The 21181-nt window shown below is 45.3% G+C and overlaps 1 protein-coding gene across 3 annotated transcripts in view; it reads right to left on the reverse strand.

Annotated features, from left to right (window-relative positions):
* Nucleotides 1-21181, reverse strand: part of ITGA7 (integrin subunit alpha 7) — a 312111-nt gene that overhangs the window by 34040 nt on the left and 256890 nt on the right. For all 3 annotated transcript variants that reach the window (XM_069758371.1, XM_069758370.1, XM_069758369.1), the window contains 4 exons: nt 13266-13349; nt 12900-12979; nt 12115-12192; nt 11866-11968 (listed from right to left, as the gene is read on the reverse strand). In XM_069758371.1, the coding sequence (XP_069614472.1) occupies nt 11866-11968; nt 12115-12192; nt 12900-12979; nt 13266-13349 (345 nt within the window). The remainder of the gene's footprint in view (nt 1-11865; nt 11969-12114; nt 12193-12899; nt 12980-13265; nt 13350-21181) is intronic.

A 21181-nucleotide genomic window follows, 5' to 3' on the forward strand; every position in this document is an offset into this window, starting at 1 on the left:
GGACCAATTCGTCACATCAGCGCCTTTCTTCGTCAAAACGGTCAGAGGTTTAACCACACTGGAGAAGTTGGCAATGAAACGACGATAAAAATTAGCAAAGCCCAAGAATTTCTGAAGGCTCTTCACAGATGTGGGCTGAATCCGATCATGAATGGCCTGAACCTTAACCGGATCCATTTCTATAGATGAGGGAGAAAAAATGAAGCCCAAAAAAGAAACCTTCTGCACTCCAAAGAGGCACTTCGACCCCTTCACAAATAAAGCATTATTACGGAGGATCTGAAATACTATTCTGACCTGTTTCACATGAGACTCCCAATCATCGGAAAAAATCAAAATATCATCCAAATATACAACCATGAATTTATCAAGATAACTCCGAAAGATATCATGCATGAAGGACTGGAACACAGATGGGGCATTAGAGAGTCCGAATGGCATCACAAGGTATTCAAAATGGCCTTCGGGCATATTAAATGCAGTTTTCCATTCATCACCCTGCTTAATACGAATAAGATTATATGCCCCTCGAAGGTCAATCTTAGTAAACTAACTAGCCCCCTTAATACTAGCAAACAAATCAGTAAGCAAAGGCAAAGGGTATTGAAATTTGACCGTGATCTTATTCAAGAGGCGATAATCAATACAGGGTCTCAAGGAGCCATCCTTCTTGGCAACAAAAAAAAACCTGCTCCCAATGGTGAAGAAGATGGCCGAATATGCCCTTTCTCCAAAGACTCCTTAATATAGCTCCGCATGGCGGCATGTTCTGGCACAGACAGGTTGAAAAGTCGGCCCTTAGGGAACTTACAACCTGGAATCAAGTCAATAGCACAATCACAGTCCCTATGCGGTGGAAGGGAACTGGATTTGGGCTCATCGAATACTGTTATGGCCGGCAATCAGGCAACACAGTGTGCAGTAATCAGCGCACATACAGAGATCTGGCAATAACCAAAAACAATAGGACGAGCTCTGAGACGTGGAATCTCTGTAGACTGCAGTACCTGATCTATCCTCACACAACTATAAGCAGCAGTGGATTGCGCCTATCACTACCTATGCAACTCGGCACTGCCTGAGGAGCTGACTAGCCTGAAGATAGAAATACAAGCCTGACTTACCTCAGAGAAATACCCCAAAGGAATAGGCAGCCCCCACATATAATGACTGTTAGCAAGATGAAAAGACAAACGTAGGAATGAAATAGATTCAGCAAAGTGAGGCCCGATATTCTAGACAGAGCGAGGATAGCAAAGAGAACTATGCAGTCTACAAAAAACCCTAAAACGAAAACCACGCAAAGGGGCAAGAAGACCCACCGTGCCGAACTAACAGCACGGCGGTGCACCCCTTTGCTTCTCAGAGCTTCCAGCAAAAGTTAATAGCAAGCTGGACAGAAAAAACAGAAAACAAAGTAGAAGCACTTATCTAGCAGAGCAGCAGGCCCAAGGAAAGATGCAGTAGCTCAGATCCAACACTGGAACATTGACAAGGAGCAAGGAAGACAGACTCAGGTGGAGCTAAATAGCAAGGCAGCCAACGAGCTCACCAAAACACCTGAGGGAGGAAGCCCAGAGACTGCAATACCACTTGTGACCACAGAAGTGAACTCAGCCACAGAATTCACAACAGTACCCCCCCCTTGAGGAGGGGTCACCGAACCCTCACCAGAACCCCCAGGCCGACCAGGATGAGCCACATGAAAGGCACGAACAAGATCTGGGGCATGGACATCAGAGGCAAAAACCCAGGAATTATCTTCCTGAGCATAACCCTTCCATTTGACCAGATACTGGAGTTTCCGTCTAGAGACACGAGAATCCAAAATCTTCTCCACAATATACTCCAATTCCCCCTCCACCAAAACAGGGGCAGGAGGCTCCACAGATGGAACCATAGGTGCCACGTATCTCCTCAACAACGACCTATGGAATACATTATGTATGGAAAAGGAGTCTGGGAGGGTCAGACGAAAAGACACCGGATTGAGAATCTCAGAAATCCTATACGGACCAATAAAACGAGGTTTAAATTTAGGAGAGGAAACCTTCATAGGAATATGACGAGAAGATAACCAAACCAGATCCCCAACACGAAGTCGGGGTCCCACACGGCGTCTGCGATTAGCGAAAAGCTGAGCCTTCTCCTGGGACAAGGTCAAATTGTCCACTACCTGAGTCCAGATCTGCTGCAACCTGTCCACCACAGAATCCACACCAGGACAGTCCGAAGACTCAACCTGTCCTGAAGAGAAACGAGGATGGAACCCAGAATTGCAGAAAAATGGAGAGACCAAGGTAGCCGAGCTGGCCCGATTATTAAGGGCGAACTCAGCCAACGGCAAAAATGACATCCAATCATCCTGGTCAGCGGAAACAAAACATCTCAGATATGTTTCCAAGGTCTGATTGGTTCGTTCGGTCTGGCCATTAGTCTGAGGATGGAAGGCCGAGGAGAAAGATAGGTCAATGCCCATCCTACCACAAAAGGCTCGCCAGAACCTCGAGACAAACTGGGAACCTCTGTCAGAAACAATATTCTCAGGAATGCCATGTAAACGAACCACATGCTGGAAGAACAAAGGCACCAAATCAGAGGAGGAAGGCAATTTAACCAAGGGCACCAGATGGACCATTTTAGAAAAGCGATCACAGACCACCCAAATGACCGACATTTTTTGAGAAACGGGAAGGTCAGAAATGAAATCCATCGAAATATGTGTCCAAGGCCTCTTCGGGACCGGCAAGGGCAAAAGCAACCCACTGGCACGTGAACAGCAGGGCTTAGCCCTAGCACAAATTCCACAGGACTGCACAAAAGCACGCACATCCCGTGACAGAGATGGCCACCAGAAGGATCTAGCAACCAACTCCCTGGTACCAAAGATTCCTGGATGACCGGCCAGCACCGAACAATGAAGTTCAGAGATAACTTTACTAGTCCACCTATCAGGGACGAACAGTTTCTCGGCCGGACAACGATCAGGTTTATTAGCCTGAAATTTCTGCAACACTCTCCGCAAATCAGGGGAGATGGCAGACACAATGACTCCTTCCTTGAGGATACTCGCCGGCTCAGATAACCCCGGAGAGTCGGGCACAAAACTCCTAGACAGAGCATCCGCCTTCACATTTTTAGAGCCCGGAAGGTATGAAATCACAAAATCAAAACGAGCAAAAAATAACGACCAACGGGCCTGTCTAGGATTCAAGCGCTTGGCAGACTCAAGATAAGTAAGGTTCTTATGATCAGTCAATACCACCACGCGATGCTTAGCACCCTCAAGCCAATGACGCCACTCCTCGAATGCCCACTTCATGGCCAGCAACTCTCGGTTGCCCACATCATAATTACGCTCAGCAGCAGAAAATTTCCTGGAAAAGAAAGCACATGGTTTGAACACTGAGCAACCAGAACCTCTCTGTGACAAAACCGCCCCTGCACCAATCTCAGAAGCATCAACCTCGACCTGGAACGGAAGAGAAACATCAGGTTGACACAACACAGGGGCACAGCAAAAACGACGCTTCAACTCCTGAAAAGCTTCCACGGCAGCAGAAGACCAATTAACCAAATCAGCACCCTTCTTGGTCAAATCGGTCAATGGTCTGGCAATGCTAGAAAAATTACAGATGAAGCGACGATAAAAATTAGCAAAGCCCAGGAATTTCTGCAGACTTTTAGAGATGTCGGCTGAGTCCAATCCTGGATGGCCTGAACCTTAACCGGATCCATCTCGATAGTAGAAGGGGAAAAGATGAACCCCAAAAATGAAACTTTCTGCACACCGAAGAGACACTTTGATCCCTTCACGAACAAGGAATTAGCACGCAGTACCTGGAAAACCATTCTGACTTGCTTCACATGAGACTCCCAATCATCTGAGAAGATCAAAATGTCATCCAAGTAAACAATCAAGAATTTATCCAGATACTCACGGAAAATGTCATGCATAAAAGACTGAAAAACAGATGGAGCATTGGCAAGTCCGAACGGCATCACCAGATACTCAAAATGACCCTCGGGCGTATTAAATGCCGTTTTCCATTCATCTCCCTGCCTGATTCTCACCAGATTATACGCACCACGAAGATCAATCTTAGTAAACCAACTAGCCCCCTTAATCCGAGCAAACAAGTCAGAAATCAATGGCAAGGGATACTGAAACTTAACAGTGATCTTATTAAGAAGGCGGTAATCAATACACGGTCTTAGCGAACCATCCTTCTTGGCTACAAAAAAGAACCCTGCTCCCAATGGTGACGACGATGGGCGAATATGTCCCTTCTCCAGGGACTCCTTCACATAACTGCACATAGCGGTGTGTTCAGGTACGGACAAATTAAATAAACGACCCTTAGGGAATTTACTACCAGGAATCAAATCGATAGCACAATCACAATTCCTATGCGGAGGTAGGGCATCAGACTTGGACTCTTCAAATACATCCTGAAAGTCCGACAAGAACTCTGGGATGTCAGAAGGAATGGATGACGAAATAGACAAAAATGGAACATCACCATGTACTCCCTGACAACCCCAGCTGGTTACCGACATAGAGTTCCAATCCAATACTGGATTATGGGTTTGTAGCCATGGCAACCCCAACACGACCACATCATGCAAATTATGCAGTACCAGAAAGCAAATAACTTCCTGATGTGCAGGAGCCATGCACATGGTCAGCTGGGCCCAGTACTGAGGCTTATTCTTGGCCAAAGGTGTAGCATCAATTCCTCTCAACGGAATAGGACACCGCAAAGACTCCAAGAAAAATCCACAACGTTTAGCATAATCCAAATCCATCAGATTCAGGGCAGCGCCTGAATCCACAAACGCCATGACAGAATACGATGACAAAGAGCACATTAAGGTAATGGACAAAAGGAATTTGGACTGTACAGTACCAATAACGGCAGAGCTATCGAACCGCCTAGTGCGTTTAGGACAATTAGAAATAGCATGAGTTGAATCACCACAATAGAAACACAGTCTGTTCAGACGTCTGTGTTCTTGCCGTTCTACTTTAGTCATAGTCCTGTCGCACTGCATAGGCTCAGGTTTACTCTCAGACAATACCGCCAGATGGTGCACAGATTTACGCTCGCGCAAGCGACGACCGATCTGAATGGCCAAGGACATAGACTCATTCAAACCAGCAGGCATAGGAAATCCCACCATTACATCCTTAAGAGCTTCAGAGAGACCCTTTCTGAACAAAGCCGCTAGTGCAGATTCATTCCACAGAGTGAGTACTGACCACTTCCTAAATTTCTGACAATATACTTCTACATCATCCTGACCCTGGCATAAAGCCAGCAGATTTTTCTCAGCCTGATCCACTGAATTAGGCTCATCGTAAAGCAATCCCAGCGCCTGGAAAAATGCATCAACATTACTCAATGCAGAATCTCCTGGTGCAAGAGAAAACGCCCAGTCCTGTGGGTCGCCGCGCAAAAAAGAAATAATAATCAAAACCTGTTGAATAGGATTACCAGAAGAATGAGGTTTCAAGGCCAAAAATAGCTTACAATTATTTCTGAAGCTCAGGAACTTAGTTCTGTCACCAAAAAACAAATCAGGAATCGGAATTCTTGGTTCTAGCATCGATTTCTGATCAATAGTATCTTGAATCTTTTGTACATTTACAACGAGATTATCCATTGAGGAGCACAGAGCCTGAATATCCATGTCCACAGCTGTGTCCTGAAGCACTCTAATGTCTAGGGGGAAAAAAAGACTGAAGACAGAGCTAAGAAAAAAAAAATGATGTCAGGATTTCTTTTTTCCCTCTATTGGGAATCATTGGTGTGGCTCCTTGTACTGTTATGGCCGGCAATCAGGCAACACAGTGTGCAGTAATCAGCGCACATACAGAGATCTGGCAATAACCAAAAACAATAGGACGAGCTCTGAGACGTGGAATCTCTGTAGACTGCAGTACCTGATCTATCCTCACACAACTATAAGCAGCAGTGGATTGCGCCTATCACTACCTATGCAACTCGGCACTGCCTGAGGAGCTGACTAGCCTGAAGATAGAAATACAAGCCTGACTTACCTCAGAGAAATACCCCAAAGGAATAGGCAGCCCCCCACATATAATGACTGTTAGCAAGATGAAAAGACAAACGTAGGAATGAAATAGATTCAGCAAAGTGAGGCCCGATATTCTAGACAGAGCGAGGATAGCAAAGAGAACTATGCAGTCTACAAAAAACCCTAAAACGAAAACCACGCAAAGGGGCAAGAAGACCCACCGTGCCGAACTAACAGCACGGCGGTGCACCCCTTTGCTTCTCAGAGCTTCCAGCAAAAGTTAATAGCAAGCTGGACAGAAAAAACAGAAAACAAAGTAGAAGCACTTATCTAGCAGAGCAGCAGGCCCAAGGAAAGATGCAGTAGCTCAGATCCAACACTGGAACATTGACAAGGAGCAAGGAAGACAGACTCAGGTGGAGCTAAATAGCAAGGCAGCCAACGAGCTCACCAAAACACCTGAGGGAGGAAGCCCAGAGACTGCAATACCACTTGTGACCACAGAAGTGAACTCAGCCACAGAATTCACAACAGAATACATCCTGGAAATCTGACAAAAACTCAGGAATTTCAGAAGAGGGGGAAGAGGAAATTGACATCAAAGGAACGTGACCATGAACCCCCTGACAACCCCAACTAGTCACAGACATAGATTTCCAATCTAATACCGGATTATGTACCTGTAACCATGGAAAACCCAGCACAATATCATCATGCAAATTATGCAACACCAGAAAACGACAATCTTCCTGATGGGCTGGCGCCATGCGCATGGTCAGCTGTGTCCAAAACTGAGGTTTATTTATAGCCAACGGTGTAGCATCAATCCCCCTTAAAGGAATAGGGTTCCACAAAGGCTGCAAGGGGAAACCACAACGTCTGGCAAATTCCAAGTCCATTAAGTTCAGAGCGGCGCCTGAATCCACAAACGCCATGACAGAAAATGACGATAATCAGCAGATCAAGGTCAAAGATAACAGACATTTAGGTTGTACAGTACTGATGGTAACAGAACTAGCGATTCTCTTTGTACGCTTAGGGCAATCAGAAATAACAGGAGCAGAATCGCCGCAGTAAAAACACAACCTATTCTGACGCCTGAATCTTTGTCGTTCAGCTCTAGACAAAATCCTATCACACTGCATAGGCTCAGGGCTCCGCTCGGAGGACAACGCCACAGTGTGCAGAACTCTGCGCTCGCGCAAGCGCCTATCAATCTGAATGGCCAGAGACATAGAATCACTCAGACCAGCAGGCGTGGGGAACCCCACCATAACATCTTTAACGGATTCAGAAAGACCCTTTCTGAAAATTGCTGCCAAGGCATCCTCATTCCATTTAGTCAACACCGACCACTTTCTAAATTTCTGGCAATACGATTCTGCCGCTTCTTGACCCTGACACAGGGCCAACAAGGTCTTCTCTGCATGATCCACTGAATTAGGTTCATCATACAATAACCCTAGCGCCTGAAAAAAGTTGTCTACATTAAGCAAAGCAGGATTCCCAGATTCCAGGGAAAATGCCCAATCCTGAGGATCACCACGCAGCAGAGAAATAACAATTTTAACCTGCTGAATGGAATCACCAGAAGAACGGGGTTTCAGAGCAAAAAACAGTTTACAGTTATTTTTAAAGCTCAAAAATTTGGACCTGTCCCCAAAAAACAAATCAGGAGTTGGAATTCTAGGCTCTAAAGCCGGAGTCTGAATGATATAATCGGAAATACCCTGTACTCTAGCAGCAAGTTGTTCCACACGAGAAACCAATTCCTGAACCTCCATGCCAGCGCCTAACTCCTGAGCCACCCAGAGGTAAAGAGGGAAGGAAAGACAAAACAGACTACAGAAAAAAAAATGGCTCAGCACTTTCCTTCCCTTCTTCTGAGATGCGTTTAACTCATTGTTGGCCAGTTGTACTGTTATGGGCTGGTGGCCTAGGAGCAGCATGAGGCGTACTCTGGAGGAGGTGGTACCTGTACTGACCGCAAACCCTGAACTTAGCACCGCAACTAGAAGTAGCCGTGGGATGTACCTAACACTCCCTAGACACCTCGACACAGCCTAAAGGTACCGTCACACTTAGCGACGCTGCAGCGATACCGACAACGATCCGGATCGCTGCAGCGTCGCTGTTTGGTCGCTGGAGAGCTGTCACACAGACCGCTTTCCAGCGACCAACGATCCCGAGGTCCCCGGTAACCAGGGTAAACATCGGGTAACTAAGCGCAGGGCCGCGCTTAGTAACCCGATGTTTACCCTGGTTACCAGCGTAAAAAAACAAACAGTACATACTTACATTCAGCTGTCTGTCCCTTGCCGTCTGCTTCCTGCACTGACTGCTGGCCGTAAAGTGAAAGCACAGCACAGCCACAGCAGTGAGTCACCGCTGTGTGACTCACCGCTGTGCTGTGCTTTCACTTTCACTTTACGGCCAGCAGTCAGTGCAGGAAGCAGACGGCAAGGGACAGACAGCTGAATGTAAGTATGTACTGTTTGTTTTTTTACGATGGTAACCAGGGTAAACATCGGGTTACTAAGCGCGGCCCTGCGCTTAGTTACCCGATGTTTACCCTGGTTACCAGTGAAGACATCGCTGAATCGGTGTCACACACACCGATTCAGCGATGTCTGCGGGGAGTCCAGCGACGAAATAAAGTTCTGGACTTTCTTCCCCGACCAGCGACAGCACAGCAGGGGCCTGATCGCTGCTGCCTGTCACACTGGACGATATCGCTAGCGAGGACGCTGCAACGTCACGGATCGCTAGCGATATCGTCTAGTGTGACGGTACCTTAAGAGCTAACTTCCCCTAAAGATAGAAACGGGAAAACTATCTTGCCTCAGAGAAAATCCCCAAAGGATAGACAGCCCCCCACGAATATTGACTGTGAGAAGAGAGGGAAATGACATACGCAGACTGAAATCAGGATTTAGCAAAGAAGGCAATTCTAGCTAAAAAGAAAGAATAGGACAGAGTACTATGCGGTCAGTATTAAAACACTAGAAAATATCCACCACAGAAAATACAAATCTCCACATCTGACTAAAGACATGGAGGGTAAATCTGCATCTCCAGAGACACAGCTTGGCTGCAAAAAATCCTTCACAGACAAAGCTGGACAAGACAAAACATGAAAATGCACTGAACTATAAGGTCCACAGCCTGTGGATAGCAAAAACAAAGCCAGAACTTATCTTTGTTGAAAAGAACAGCAAACAGGAGAGACCAGGTATGGATGTGAATCCTCCAAAAACAATGGACAACTGGCACTGACTAAAGGATAAAGCAAGACTAAATAGCCCAGTCCAAATTGCAAAAAGTGGACACACCTGATAAATGCTGCGATCCAAAGACAGCAGCACTACCACTCATAACCACCGGAGGGAGCCCAAGACCAGAATTCACAACAGGTATATGGACGGGCAGCCAACATGGAATCAACTGTCCTGCGAGTCTCTGAAGTAAAGCATAGAGATCCTTGCACCCTCGGTGTTCTGGTTACCGGTTACTGCGCTTCAGAAGGAGGCAGCCTGCTTCTAGCTGGTCTCCCCCTGATATTCCTCTCCTTTTACTATGACTTCGTTTCTCACTCACTGCAACACAATTCCTTTCAATGTCTCCTTCTTTGGATGCTGCTGCACGTGGGGCAGGCACAGCTCCGTGAACCCTCGTTCTCCCACAGACCTCTGTGTGCTCTCCTCCTTCAGACTCTCTAACTTTTTGTCCAGACCCCCAGTTTTACCTAATTGTGAGGAGTGCCCTAATAGATAGAAGCATGGCTCCCCCTGGCGGCCTGGAGTGTGAAGTGTGTATTGTGGTTGTGATACCTGGACAGAAGATCTCCTTCATTGTCTTCAGATGTAACATCACTCCCCCTGGTGGAAGAATAACATTACTGCAACGACCAGGACTCTGGGGCGCTGCACAGTGATTTTCAATATCATTCTATGACTAAGGGCAGTTATGTCAGAAGCGCGTAAGAATCACTCCGTATTTTTTTTAATCATGGATATCCCTGTTTTTAATTAAATAAAAGGAAGTTGTATTCAAGTACCAATCCTTTTTCCGCTTTTTGCTCATAGAACAGATCAGTATGTCATTACAAACACCCCTCTGCATCTGCAGCTCTCTTCCCATGAGACTGTGAGCTCTGCTGTACTAGTCCTCCCCTTGCACTGATTGCAGATGAAATTTGACATTAAAGCTGCTAGAGCTGTTTTTAATGACACAGCTCTGCTGCACTGTACACAGAAGGTGTAGAGATCAGGAGGAGAGCTGGACTGTGTATCATTACATGTCTCACCCAGAAAAAAACAGTTCTAAGCTTCTCTGGGATCGTGGCCTTTTTTCCCATGCATGATGTCTCCTGCTTATGATTGGTCAACGTCATACAGGGGGAAAAGTCAACACCCTCAGAAAAGGTAATGCCCCCTTGTCTTAGGCTTCTTTCACACTAGCAATGATTCCGACGCTAGCGTTTGCTGCATTGCACAATGGGTGCAGCGGATGCATTTTTCCGGCGCATCCGCTGCCCCATTGTAAGGTGCGGGGAGGTGGGGGCGGAGTTCCGGCCGCGCATGCGCGGTCGGAAAAAGCGGTCCGTCAGGAGAAAAAAACGTTACATGTAGAGTTTTTTTCTCCCGACGGTCCGCAAAAGCACGACGCATCCGTCGCTCGACGGATGCGACGTGTGGCAATCCGTCGCAAATGCGTCGTCAATGCAAGTCTATGGGGAAAAAACGCATCCTGCAAGCACTTTTGCAGGATGCATTTTTTCTGCAGAACGACGCATTGTGACGGATTGCAGAAAACGCTAGTGTGAAAGTAGCCTTAGCAACATTTGGAAAGTAAACTTTACAAGCTAATATCTATGCAATGGAGATATTAAAAAATAAAATTGACATTTTAATCAGCTCTAGTCTGTGATGTAGCCAGTTTAACATGGTAAAACCAATGGAAGGACATCTTTAACTGATCTTACTTTCTCTCAAATTCATTGTTTTGATACGCGGTGTCAGAAATGACCATTTGAGATGGGTCTAAGAGACACTTTTTAGCTCTCTGAAAACGACAGATAATAACAGTAATAACAGGCTTTCCATAGTCCTAAACAATCTTGTATTTTCTCAGATCTGACAGCATATAATAGAAACCATGCTTGTGTTATAAGATACAGTCCTGCTATACATGTCATTTCGAACGGCATATTTATTTGTGTATCTTTACCTACAGTCAATGCCTTTAATGGACAATACCTTAGTGTGCACAGAGCCGTTAGAACAAGCCACAATTTTTTTATGCTTGATTCCTACAGAACTAGATGAAGGTAAATTATTCACCTCTATGGCCACCCTATAAGGCAACTCCATAAGCCATGAATGAAGGGTGCACGCAAGACCAAAGCAGAGACATGAATCCACTGCGTCCACATCTATATCCAGAACCAAGAACCAATCTCAGTAAATGCTAGAAATAAATAAATGAAGGTGACAGCTGTCCAATCAGGGTACTGTACATGCACATACTGTAGATTTTTTTATTCATAACGATATCCAAAAAAATTCCATTCACCATTAGCAGCTTAATTCAAGATTGCAAAAACATCTGTCCGTGAGTTGGGCTTGGTGTTGCAGCTTGGCTTCATTGAAATCAATGGGACTGAGCTGCAATACCACTAGAAACCTGTGGACAGAGGTGGCGATGCACTCCACACCGAAAATATGCAACTATTCCACAGCTTGTGAACATTACCTGAAGAAGTTAACAGGTAAGTACATGGGACAATGTGAATACATGACTATATGTAACAAGTAAACTTACGGTAACTTCAATGTCTACAGGGCTGCCCACGTCCTCCTCATTCCTCATCACAGACTCGCCCTTTACCTCCCCGCTATAATACAGTCTATTAGGTGTGGCCTCCCTGTAACAGAAGACAGCAAGGTCCCTCTCAATATTACATGAGCTTTGTGGCAAGCAATATTGCACTTTATCTATATAATTCTATTAAATAATTGATGCATGTCCGAGTAATAGGATTTGGGCTTTTTAATCATCATTTGTACTTACCCGGAGACAGACAGAGGAAGCTCAATAATCACTTTGGCTTTGGCAAACACAGAAGTCAGATTTTTCTGCTCACTTATCCTACAAGACACAAGTATAGAAATCCAGCTAATGCCGCATTGATCAAACAACCAAAAACAGGAGCCCTGGTCCCATCTATTCTGGGCCTTTAGCATTGTCTGGGAGCTGGAGACTTTGGTAAAGTCAAGTCTGGTAATCCACGAAAACCATGATAAGTGGTACCAGACAATTTTGGCTTGAGATTTCTTATATCCTTTTTTAGGACCCCCAGGTATTGCCAGAACTGGGGACCTATTTCTACTATACTCTCCTGGATGCAAAACTGCAACCAGAAGATGAATTGAGTGCCAGGTCGTGGATCATGCAGCCACTCTAGTCAAAGTCTAAGGCCACGTTCACATGTTCAGTATTTCCTGAGTTTTTTTTATCTCCATAAAAAAAATCAGGAGTGGGTAAAAAATGCAAAAGCTGTGCACGTGTTTCTATTACTGTATACTCTGATTGTTCCATTCCTATTTCCTAATGTACAATACTGAGGAAATACTGAACGTCTGAACGTGGCCTAAAGCTCCGAAGACATGTAGGTGGTTGAGCGCTGGTCTGTGCTCAGAGATCTTTGTCAGCGCCGTGGACTTGAGTGGGCTGGCACCGTTCCACTCCATGCACCTCCTCCAGACCGTGGTCTTCCACAAAGCAATCATTTCTTGTTCTTTTTTATAACCTACACTCATATATTCTACTGAACATTACATCAGACAGTGACTTACGTAGCCAGCTCTAGCGTTACTTCCAACTCGGTGGTCTCTAGAGTAATTCCCTGGGTGCTGATAACCATGTAGAAAGTTACCTGAGACAAAAGGACTATATTATTAGAGGGCATAAAAGGAAATGTATCACCTGTTTTTGTTCTCTTTTTTTTCTAGTAATTTAAATCACATACTGATAAATATTCTATTTTTGCCAATCATTATTATAGGTGTGGCCATTTCGTCTGAGCTGGTGTTATTGTGAATGTTGGGTCATATCGTCTCTATATATACTGTATGTGTGCCTGTGATGATAATGAGATGACTGCTAAAAAGTGAAGTATGACCAATAAAGAATAGGTCACCCCCTAACAGGCGCCAACACACCTCGGTATTTCTCTTCATAGGGTTGCCGAGTTCACACACTGCCTGCGATGCGTTTTCATTGGAAGTGCAAAACACTGACTTGTCCTGAAATTAAAAAGACTGTATCTTAAAAGCTACTAAACATTGTACTAGGATTCTTCACAGACCTCTATTAATCTTAAAACAGCATATATCTGAGGGAGGGTAACCAGTGTATGTTCCCTGAGGGAGGAGGATGCGCCAAAAAGCCACTTTGCATGTCTGGCCAGAGTATCTAGATACACAGTCAGGGCAGCAAACTGAACCTTTCCCCGTTTAAAAGGAATCTGACACCAGGTTTTTTCTACCCCAACTGAGAGCAGAGTAATGCAGAGACCCTGATTACAACAATGTATCACTTACTGGGCTTCTTGCTGTAGTTTTGATAACATCACTGTTTTCTCTGCTGCAGATCTATCAGTTATCTGAATGCTGAGCTCTGTATAACCCCGCCCACACCACCACAGCTTCATGTGGACACTGTGCATAGGCAGAAATCTGCAAATCAGTGATGGGGTGGGGTTATAGAGGACTCATTAATATGGAGGACTACTGTTGTGAATTCTGCTCTTGGGTTCTCTCCAGTGGTTGTTGGTGGGAATGCTGTTGTCTCTGACTCGCAATCTTGGCCAGGTGTATCGGATAATTACAATTCTTACTGGGATATTTAGGTGTGCAGTATCCTTTAGCCCTTGCCAGTTGTCAATGTTTCTTTGGAAGTGTTGGATCTCTGCCTGGCCTCTCCTGCTTATCTGCCAGTTCAGCAAAGATAAGTGTCTATTTCTTTTCCTGTGGCACACATGCAGTGTGCTTATTTTCAGTACTGTTCGTTTGTTTTTCTTTTGTCCAGATTAGACTGTGTCTGTGTTTTCTCAGTCTGGTTGGTTTCACTGGAGTTGCAGATATATTCTCCTACATCTTTAGTTGGATGTAGGAAGTTTTTTGTATATTCTGCAGTGGATTTTTTGAAGGGTTTTAATACTGATCGCACAGAACTCTGTCCTATTCTGTCCTATCTAGCTAGAGTGGCCTCCTGTGCTAAATCCTGTTTTTTCTGCCTGTGTATGTTTTTTCCTCTCCGACTCACCGCCAATATTTGTGGGGGGCTGTCTATCCTTTGGGGATTTTCTCTGAGGCAAGATAGTATTCCGATTTCCATCTTTAGGGGTATTTAGTCCTCCAGCTGTGATGAGGTGTCTAGGTGTTAGGTACACTCCACGGCTACTTCTAGTTGCGATGTTAAGTTCAGGGTTGCGGTCAGTATAGTGGCCACTTTCTCCAGTGAAAGTTCTCATGCAGCTCCAAGGTCACCGGATCATAACAGTACAACTGGCCAACAATGAGTTAAATGCATCTCAGAAGAAGGGAAGGAAGCTCTTGAGCCATTTTTTTTTCTCCAGTCTGTTTTGTGTTCTCTTCCCTCTTAATATCTGGGTGGCTGAGGAGCCTGGTGCAAGCATGAATATTCAGGAATTAGCTTCTCGTGTAGACCAGCTTGCTGCTAGGGTGCAAGGTATTTCTGATTATATTGTTCAGACTCCTGCTTTAGAACCGAAGATTCCTACTCCTGATTTGTTTTCTGGTGACAGGTCTAAATTTTTGAGTTTTAAAAACAACTGTAAACTGTTTTTTGACCTGAGACCTTGATCCTCTGGTGATTCCATTCAGCAGGTAAAGATCGTAATCTCCCTGCTGCGTGGCAACCCGCAGGATTGGGCGTTTTCCCTAGAATCTGGGAATCCGGCTTTGCTTAATATTGACTCCTTTTTTCAGGCTTTAGGACTATTATATGATGAACCTAATTCTGTGGATCAAGCTGAGAAGACCTTGTTGGCCCTGTCTCAGGGTCAAGAGGCGGCAGAATTGTATTGTCAGAAATTCAGAAAATGGTCTGTATTGACTAAATGGAATAATGATGCTGTGGCAGCAATTTTCAAAAGGGGGCTTTCTGAATCCGTTAAAGATGTTATGGTGGGCGTGGCCTAGCAGGCGATGTGAACAGACGTGCAACAGAGCTCTCCCGCTTCATTATCTCTGTATTAACCCCTTAGAGGCGCCGCCGAGCGCAAATCATACTCTCAGGAGTGCACATAGTCTCGGGGAGCGAGGTGTGACCCGAAGGAACGGAATCTTATCTGAGGATGACACGCAGGAGACAGAAGGAGCTGACAGCTGCGGGAAGCTCACAGGCCCAAGATGGCGCTGAGACTGCAGAGGAGGCGGCGAGGGCAAGCGCTGCTTATCAGAGGAAGATGGATGTGATTGCTAAGTTGGAGCGATTTGCCAGGTCAGAGGAGGCTGTAAATCTACAGTCAGAGGCTGGAAGTGTGGAGTCTGGAGCAGCTGGTGCCCCCGGAGATCAGCAGGAAGGAGGGGCTCAGCTACAGTGCAGTGGGTCAGACCAGGGATCTCCTACAAGGGCCGCAGGAGCTGTTCTGCCTGCACAGTCTGACATGCCAGAAATGGAGGAGCCGACTCTGAAGGACATATTTTCAGTGGTGATGTACTGTAAGTCTGCCCTGGGGGCTCTAAACCTACGAGCGGATGAATTAAAGGGAGAGATGGTCGCTTTAAACTCTGCTATGCGTAAAGTTGAAAAGAGAGTGGAAGAGGTGGAAGAAAGGGTTGGGAGTGCAGAAGATCGGATTGGTGAATTGTTAAACAGGGAAAAAAAGTATATTCAACGTATTGCTGATCTGGAGTTTAAGACTGATGACCTTGAAAACCGATCCCGCAGGAACAACCTAAGGATTGTGGGGGTCCCAGAAAAGGCGGAAGGGAGCAACCCCACGGCTTATATTGAGGCATGGCTAAAAAACGCTGTGGGTGGAGATGGCCTTACTAAGATGTTTGCCGTTGAAAGAGCGCACCGTGTGCCCACCAGACCCCTCCCCCCCGGCTCGGCCCCAAGAGTTATCTTGGCTAAAATTCTGAACTATCAGGACCGAGACATTTTGTTGAGGAAAGCCAGGAATTGTGATGAGCTGACCATTGATGGTAATCGGGTCTCCCTTTATCCGGATTACTCTGCGGCGGTCCAAAAGCTTCGGATGAAGTTTGGAGAGGTCAAGAGGAGGTTGCGAGACTTAGATGTCCGTTATTCAATGATTTACCCAGCAAAATTAAGGGTGGTGGCTCTGGATCGGGTGCATTTTTTCCAAAATCCAGAGGAGGCGTCACAATGGCTGGATCTCAATACTAAGCATGTCAAAACGGGGCAGACCCGCTGAAACTGATTTAAGTGCTACTGAGGCAATTGTTAACCCTTCACTGTTATGTTTGGTTTGATAGTTAACTGGTACTTATACTGTGACTTTATGGTATATTGATATCATCAGGTTGTGTTCGGCGGCGCAACGAAATTTGCATTTTGGCTATGGTGGGCGGGGGAGCTGAAGGAACGCAGAGTTTTTATCGTTAGGCTGTGAAACAGCGTTCCCAGATCTCAAATTGAGAGGGAGAGTTTATTTTGATATTCTAAGAGTAGAGAGGAGTTGGGTGGGCTTAAAGAGAGGGGAGAGATAGAGAGTTATTTCAGTTGGGAATTGGGGATGGGGGGGGGAGGAGGGAGGGGGTGGGAGTTGGGGTTGAGACCTTAGGGAGCTTGAACTCATTCATTGTTTCTATAAGCTATAATGGGTGGGGAGGTTAAAATCCTAAGTTGGAATGTTAGGGGCCTTGCAAATGCTACTAAAAGAACAGCTATTTTCCAATATGTACTGAAACAGAGGCCTTCAGTGATATGTCTGCAGGAAACTCACCTAGTGAAGGAAAAGGTTGCTATTCTACAGAAGAGATGGGTGAGAAAGGCGTATCACTCAACGTTCTCAAATTATGCCAGAGGTGTGTCAATTTTGATACACGTTAGTGTTCCGTTTGAAGAGATTGAGGTAACCACCGATAAAGACGGCCAATTTGTGTTTTTAGTATGCAAGATATTTAACAGGTTAATTTGTATTGTGTCAATTTATATTCCACCACCATATTCCAAGAAAAAGATACAGGAGATTCTGGAAATTACGGGTAGGTGGGATGGGGTGCCCCTCCTTATAGTGGGGGATGTGAACAATATATCTAATGATCACTGGGACAAGGGTAGACATGCAGAGTTGAGAAGTGAAGGGAACTCTACTCCTTTTGGAAATTATCTAAGAGAAATAGGATGGATAGATTTGTGGCGGGTGCGTAATCCTAGGACATATGCCTACTCATGTTATTCAGCAACATACGGATCTTTATCTCGCATTGATGTGGCTTTGGGAAATGGGGGGGTGAATAATCTAATACATGAGGTGGAGTATAGGCCTAGAGTAATATCGGACCATAGCCCAGTACTGGTCTCTGTACAAATGACTGGGAAGAGTGGTCTGACGGGGTTGGGATGGAAATTTCACCCCTCCTGGCTACAGTATTTGGATATGGAACAGGTGGGAACTGAACTCGGGGAGTTTTTCAGGATAAATGAAGGGAGTGCGGGGAATCTTGTAGTGTGGGACACCATGAAGGCATACCTGAGAGGAATTTTATTCCGGGACATCTCGAGACATAAAACTAAGTCTAAAATTCAAGACAATGCAGTGATGGAGGAACTGAGGGTGGCGGAAGAGACACTGGCCTCTCAGAATTCAAGAGAAGCACAACTTCGTATGAGGGCGGCTCAGGTAGCGGTCGATGAACTCCATATGCGTAGGGCAGATAGGTTGAGAGCCTTTCAAAAGGAAACATTTTATTCTGAGGGAGAGAAGGTAGGACATTTGCTCTCGGTGGTGGTTTCTGCGCAGCGGGATTCTTCACATGTATACTCCATAAGAACAGAGGAAGGTAAAACGGTTACTCAGGGGGGGGAAATTTTAGACGTTTTTCGGAGATTTTATAGTAAATTATATTCCTCTAGGGTGGATAAAAGTCCTGAGGAAATGAATAGATATCTGAAAGAGGTTGACTTACCCAGACTAGGTAGAGAGGAAAGGGAGTGGATGGATAGACCGCTTGGGGAGGAAGAATTGAAGGCGGCTTTGGCGAATATGGCGGGGGGCAAGGCTCCGGGGACGGACGGTATCCCAGTAGAGGTTTATAAAATTCTTAATGCAGAGTTAATGCCCAAATTGGAGCGAGTGTTCTCTGAGTCGTTGGAGAGGGGAGTGCTGCCCCCATCAATGAGAGAGGCCATCGTGGTGGTTATTCCTAAAGCTGATAAAGATCCTCAACAGCCGGAGTCGTATAGACCAATTTCACTTCTAACGGCTGACATAAAGATTTTGGCGAAGGCCCTGGCGAACAGGCTGACCCAAGTGATCGATAAATTGATTCACCCAGACCAGTCTGGCTTTATGCCCAATAAATCCACGGCAATTAACTTGAGAAGGCTATTTTTAAATATGCAAATTCCTGCAGACAATGCCGGAAAAAGAGTTGTGGTGTCTTTAGATGCCCACAAGGCCTTTGATTGTGTGGAGTGGAGTTACTTGTGGTCGGTACTGGATCGCCTGGGGTTTGGTCCAAAATTCATCTCCTGGGTTAAGTTGCTGTACTCGTTCCCAATGGCAAAAATTAGAGTTAATAATAATTTGTCAGAGAGTTTCCCGCTGTTTAGGGGTACCAGACAGGGGTGTCCGCTGTCCCCGTTGCTCTTCGCTCTGGCCGTGGAGCCGTTAGCGGCTAAAATAAGAGGTGCTCAGGAGGTTAGAGGTTACATCTATGGTAGGAGGGAAGACAAAATTGCATTATATGCTGACGATATTTTGTTGTTCCTGGAGGATTCTGAAAGGTCCCTGTGCAATGCGGTTGCTTTGATTGAGGAGTTTGGTCGGTTTTCGGGTCTCACAATAAACTGGGATAAGTCTTGTATGTTGTTGATTGAGGGGGACAGTATGGGCAGTGGAGAGAGGGCGATAACCACAAAATTAAAGATTGTTCAAAAATTCAAATATTTGGGTATTCAGATTGCTCTTCCTCTAACTACCTTTGAGGAACTGAATTTAAGTCCATTAATGCAGAAAATTCGTACCAAGATTGCGGCATGGAACAAATTACATTTATCGGTGGTTGGTAGGGTGAACCTCTTAAAGATGATTGTAATGCCACAGTTGTTGTACGTGCTACATAACTCTCCCATTTGGATTACACAATGCAGATTCCGTAAGATTAGGTCTTTGTTTGGGGAATTAATATGGGGAGGAAAGAGTACTAGGTTTAAACAGGAGATACTTCAGAGGGCCAAAACAGAGGGGGGTCTTGCACTTCCTAATCCATGGCTATACTTCTTAGCAGCACAGTGTCAACATCTCAAAGGATGGGGGGAGGAGGCAGGGAGTGTGCAAATACCTAATAGCTTGAGGTTCTTACTACAGGCAGACGTTTTGAGTGACAGTTTGGAGGGAGGACAATTCAAAAAAATGGGTTCACATGGGTGCACTATCAAATTAATTCACAGAGTATGGGAAAAAGTCAAACTCATTAGGGAAGTGAGTGGGTTCACCAGATTCTCACCTATTTGGGACAACATTTATCTACCGGAATTTAGGCAGAGGGAGGGTTTTCACTTTTGGTCTGCAGCAGGTATTAAATGGCTGGGGCAGCTGATAAGTCAGGGCAGACTTAAAACATTTGAGGAGTTGCAGGAAGAATTTCAGTTGCCACGGTCTGAATTGTTCCAGTATAATCGTATCTCTCATGCTTATCAGGCACAGAATAAACGGGGAGCCATAGTGGTACAGATTGATCTCATGCTCGACTATATCCTCAAGAATAGCTGCACGAAGGGGGCGATTTCAGAAATATATGGGTTTCTACTTTTTTCTTTCCTGGAAAAATATCCCATCCGAGCCAAAGGGAAATGGGAAGCTGAATTGGGAATAATTGACAATGATAGATGGGAGTCGGTCCTAGAATATGTGCCCAAGATATCAATGAGTGAACCAGGCAGGCTATCACAGTTATTCGTAATCCATAGGGCCTATAGAACCCCTGACAGGTTGTTCAAGGCTGGGCTTAGGCAGAACTCGGACTGCCCTCGGTGCTCACAATCCCAGGCGGGGATATTGCATATGATGTGGCAGTGCCCTAGACTGTCCTCCTTCTGGATAGTTGTTTTAAATCGTATTGAACTGGTGTATGGATGTTCTGTCCCTAGGGTTCCACTGACTTGCATATTGGGATATGTGGAGGAAATTGTTACGGACAACATGTTTAAAATAGCTATTGCACGATTGTTATTCATTGCTAGGAAATTGATCGCCAAATTTTGGATTAGAGAGGAACCTCCAACAAGAAGAGACTTTCTTAAGCAAGCGGAGCATATACTTACTTTGGAGAAAAGTATCTACACCAAAAGGAATAAGCTGGACATCTTCCACAAGCTGTGGCAACCGTGGATGGACTTGAATTAGGATGATAAATGAGAATATAGGGAACCTAGTATTCAATGGAAATATAACGGATGTTTATTCAAATGGTTGTATGATGATGGGAAGTGGGGTGGCTCTGGCTGAGGTCTCGGGTTGGGCAGGGTGGGGGGGCTCTGGGTCGGGGGGGAAAAAGTTATCTGTAAATGTTTAATGAAACATTGCCATGAGAAATATTCTGATTGTTTATTCTTTGCGGATAATAAAAATCTATCTGATAAAAAATAAAAAAAAAAAGATGTTATGGTGGCCTTCCGGTCTGAGTGATTCTATGTCTCTGGCCATTCAGATTGGCCGACGCCGGCGGGAGCGCAGAACTGTGCGCGCTGTGGCGTTATCCTCAGAGCAAATTTCTGAGCCTATGCAATGTGATAGAATTCTGTCTAGAACAGAACGACAAGGTTTCAGACGTGAAAATAGGTTGTGTTATTATTGTGGCGACGCTTCTCATGTCATTTCTGTCTGCCCTAAGCGGACAAAGAGGATCGCCAGTTC

Source organism: Ranitomeya imitator, chromosome 3 (assembly GCF_032444005.1).
Source record: "Ranitomeya imitator isolate aRanImi1 chromosome 3, aRanImi1.pri, whole genome shotgun sequence".
Lineage (NCBI taxonomy): Eukaryota > Metazoa > Chordata > Amphibia > Anura > Dendrobatidae > Ranitomeya > Ranitomeya imitator.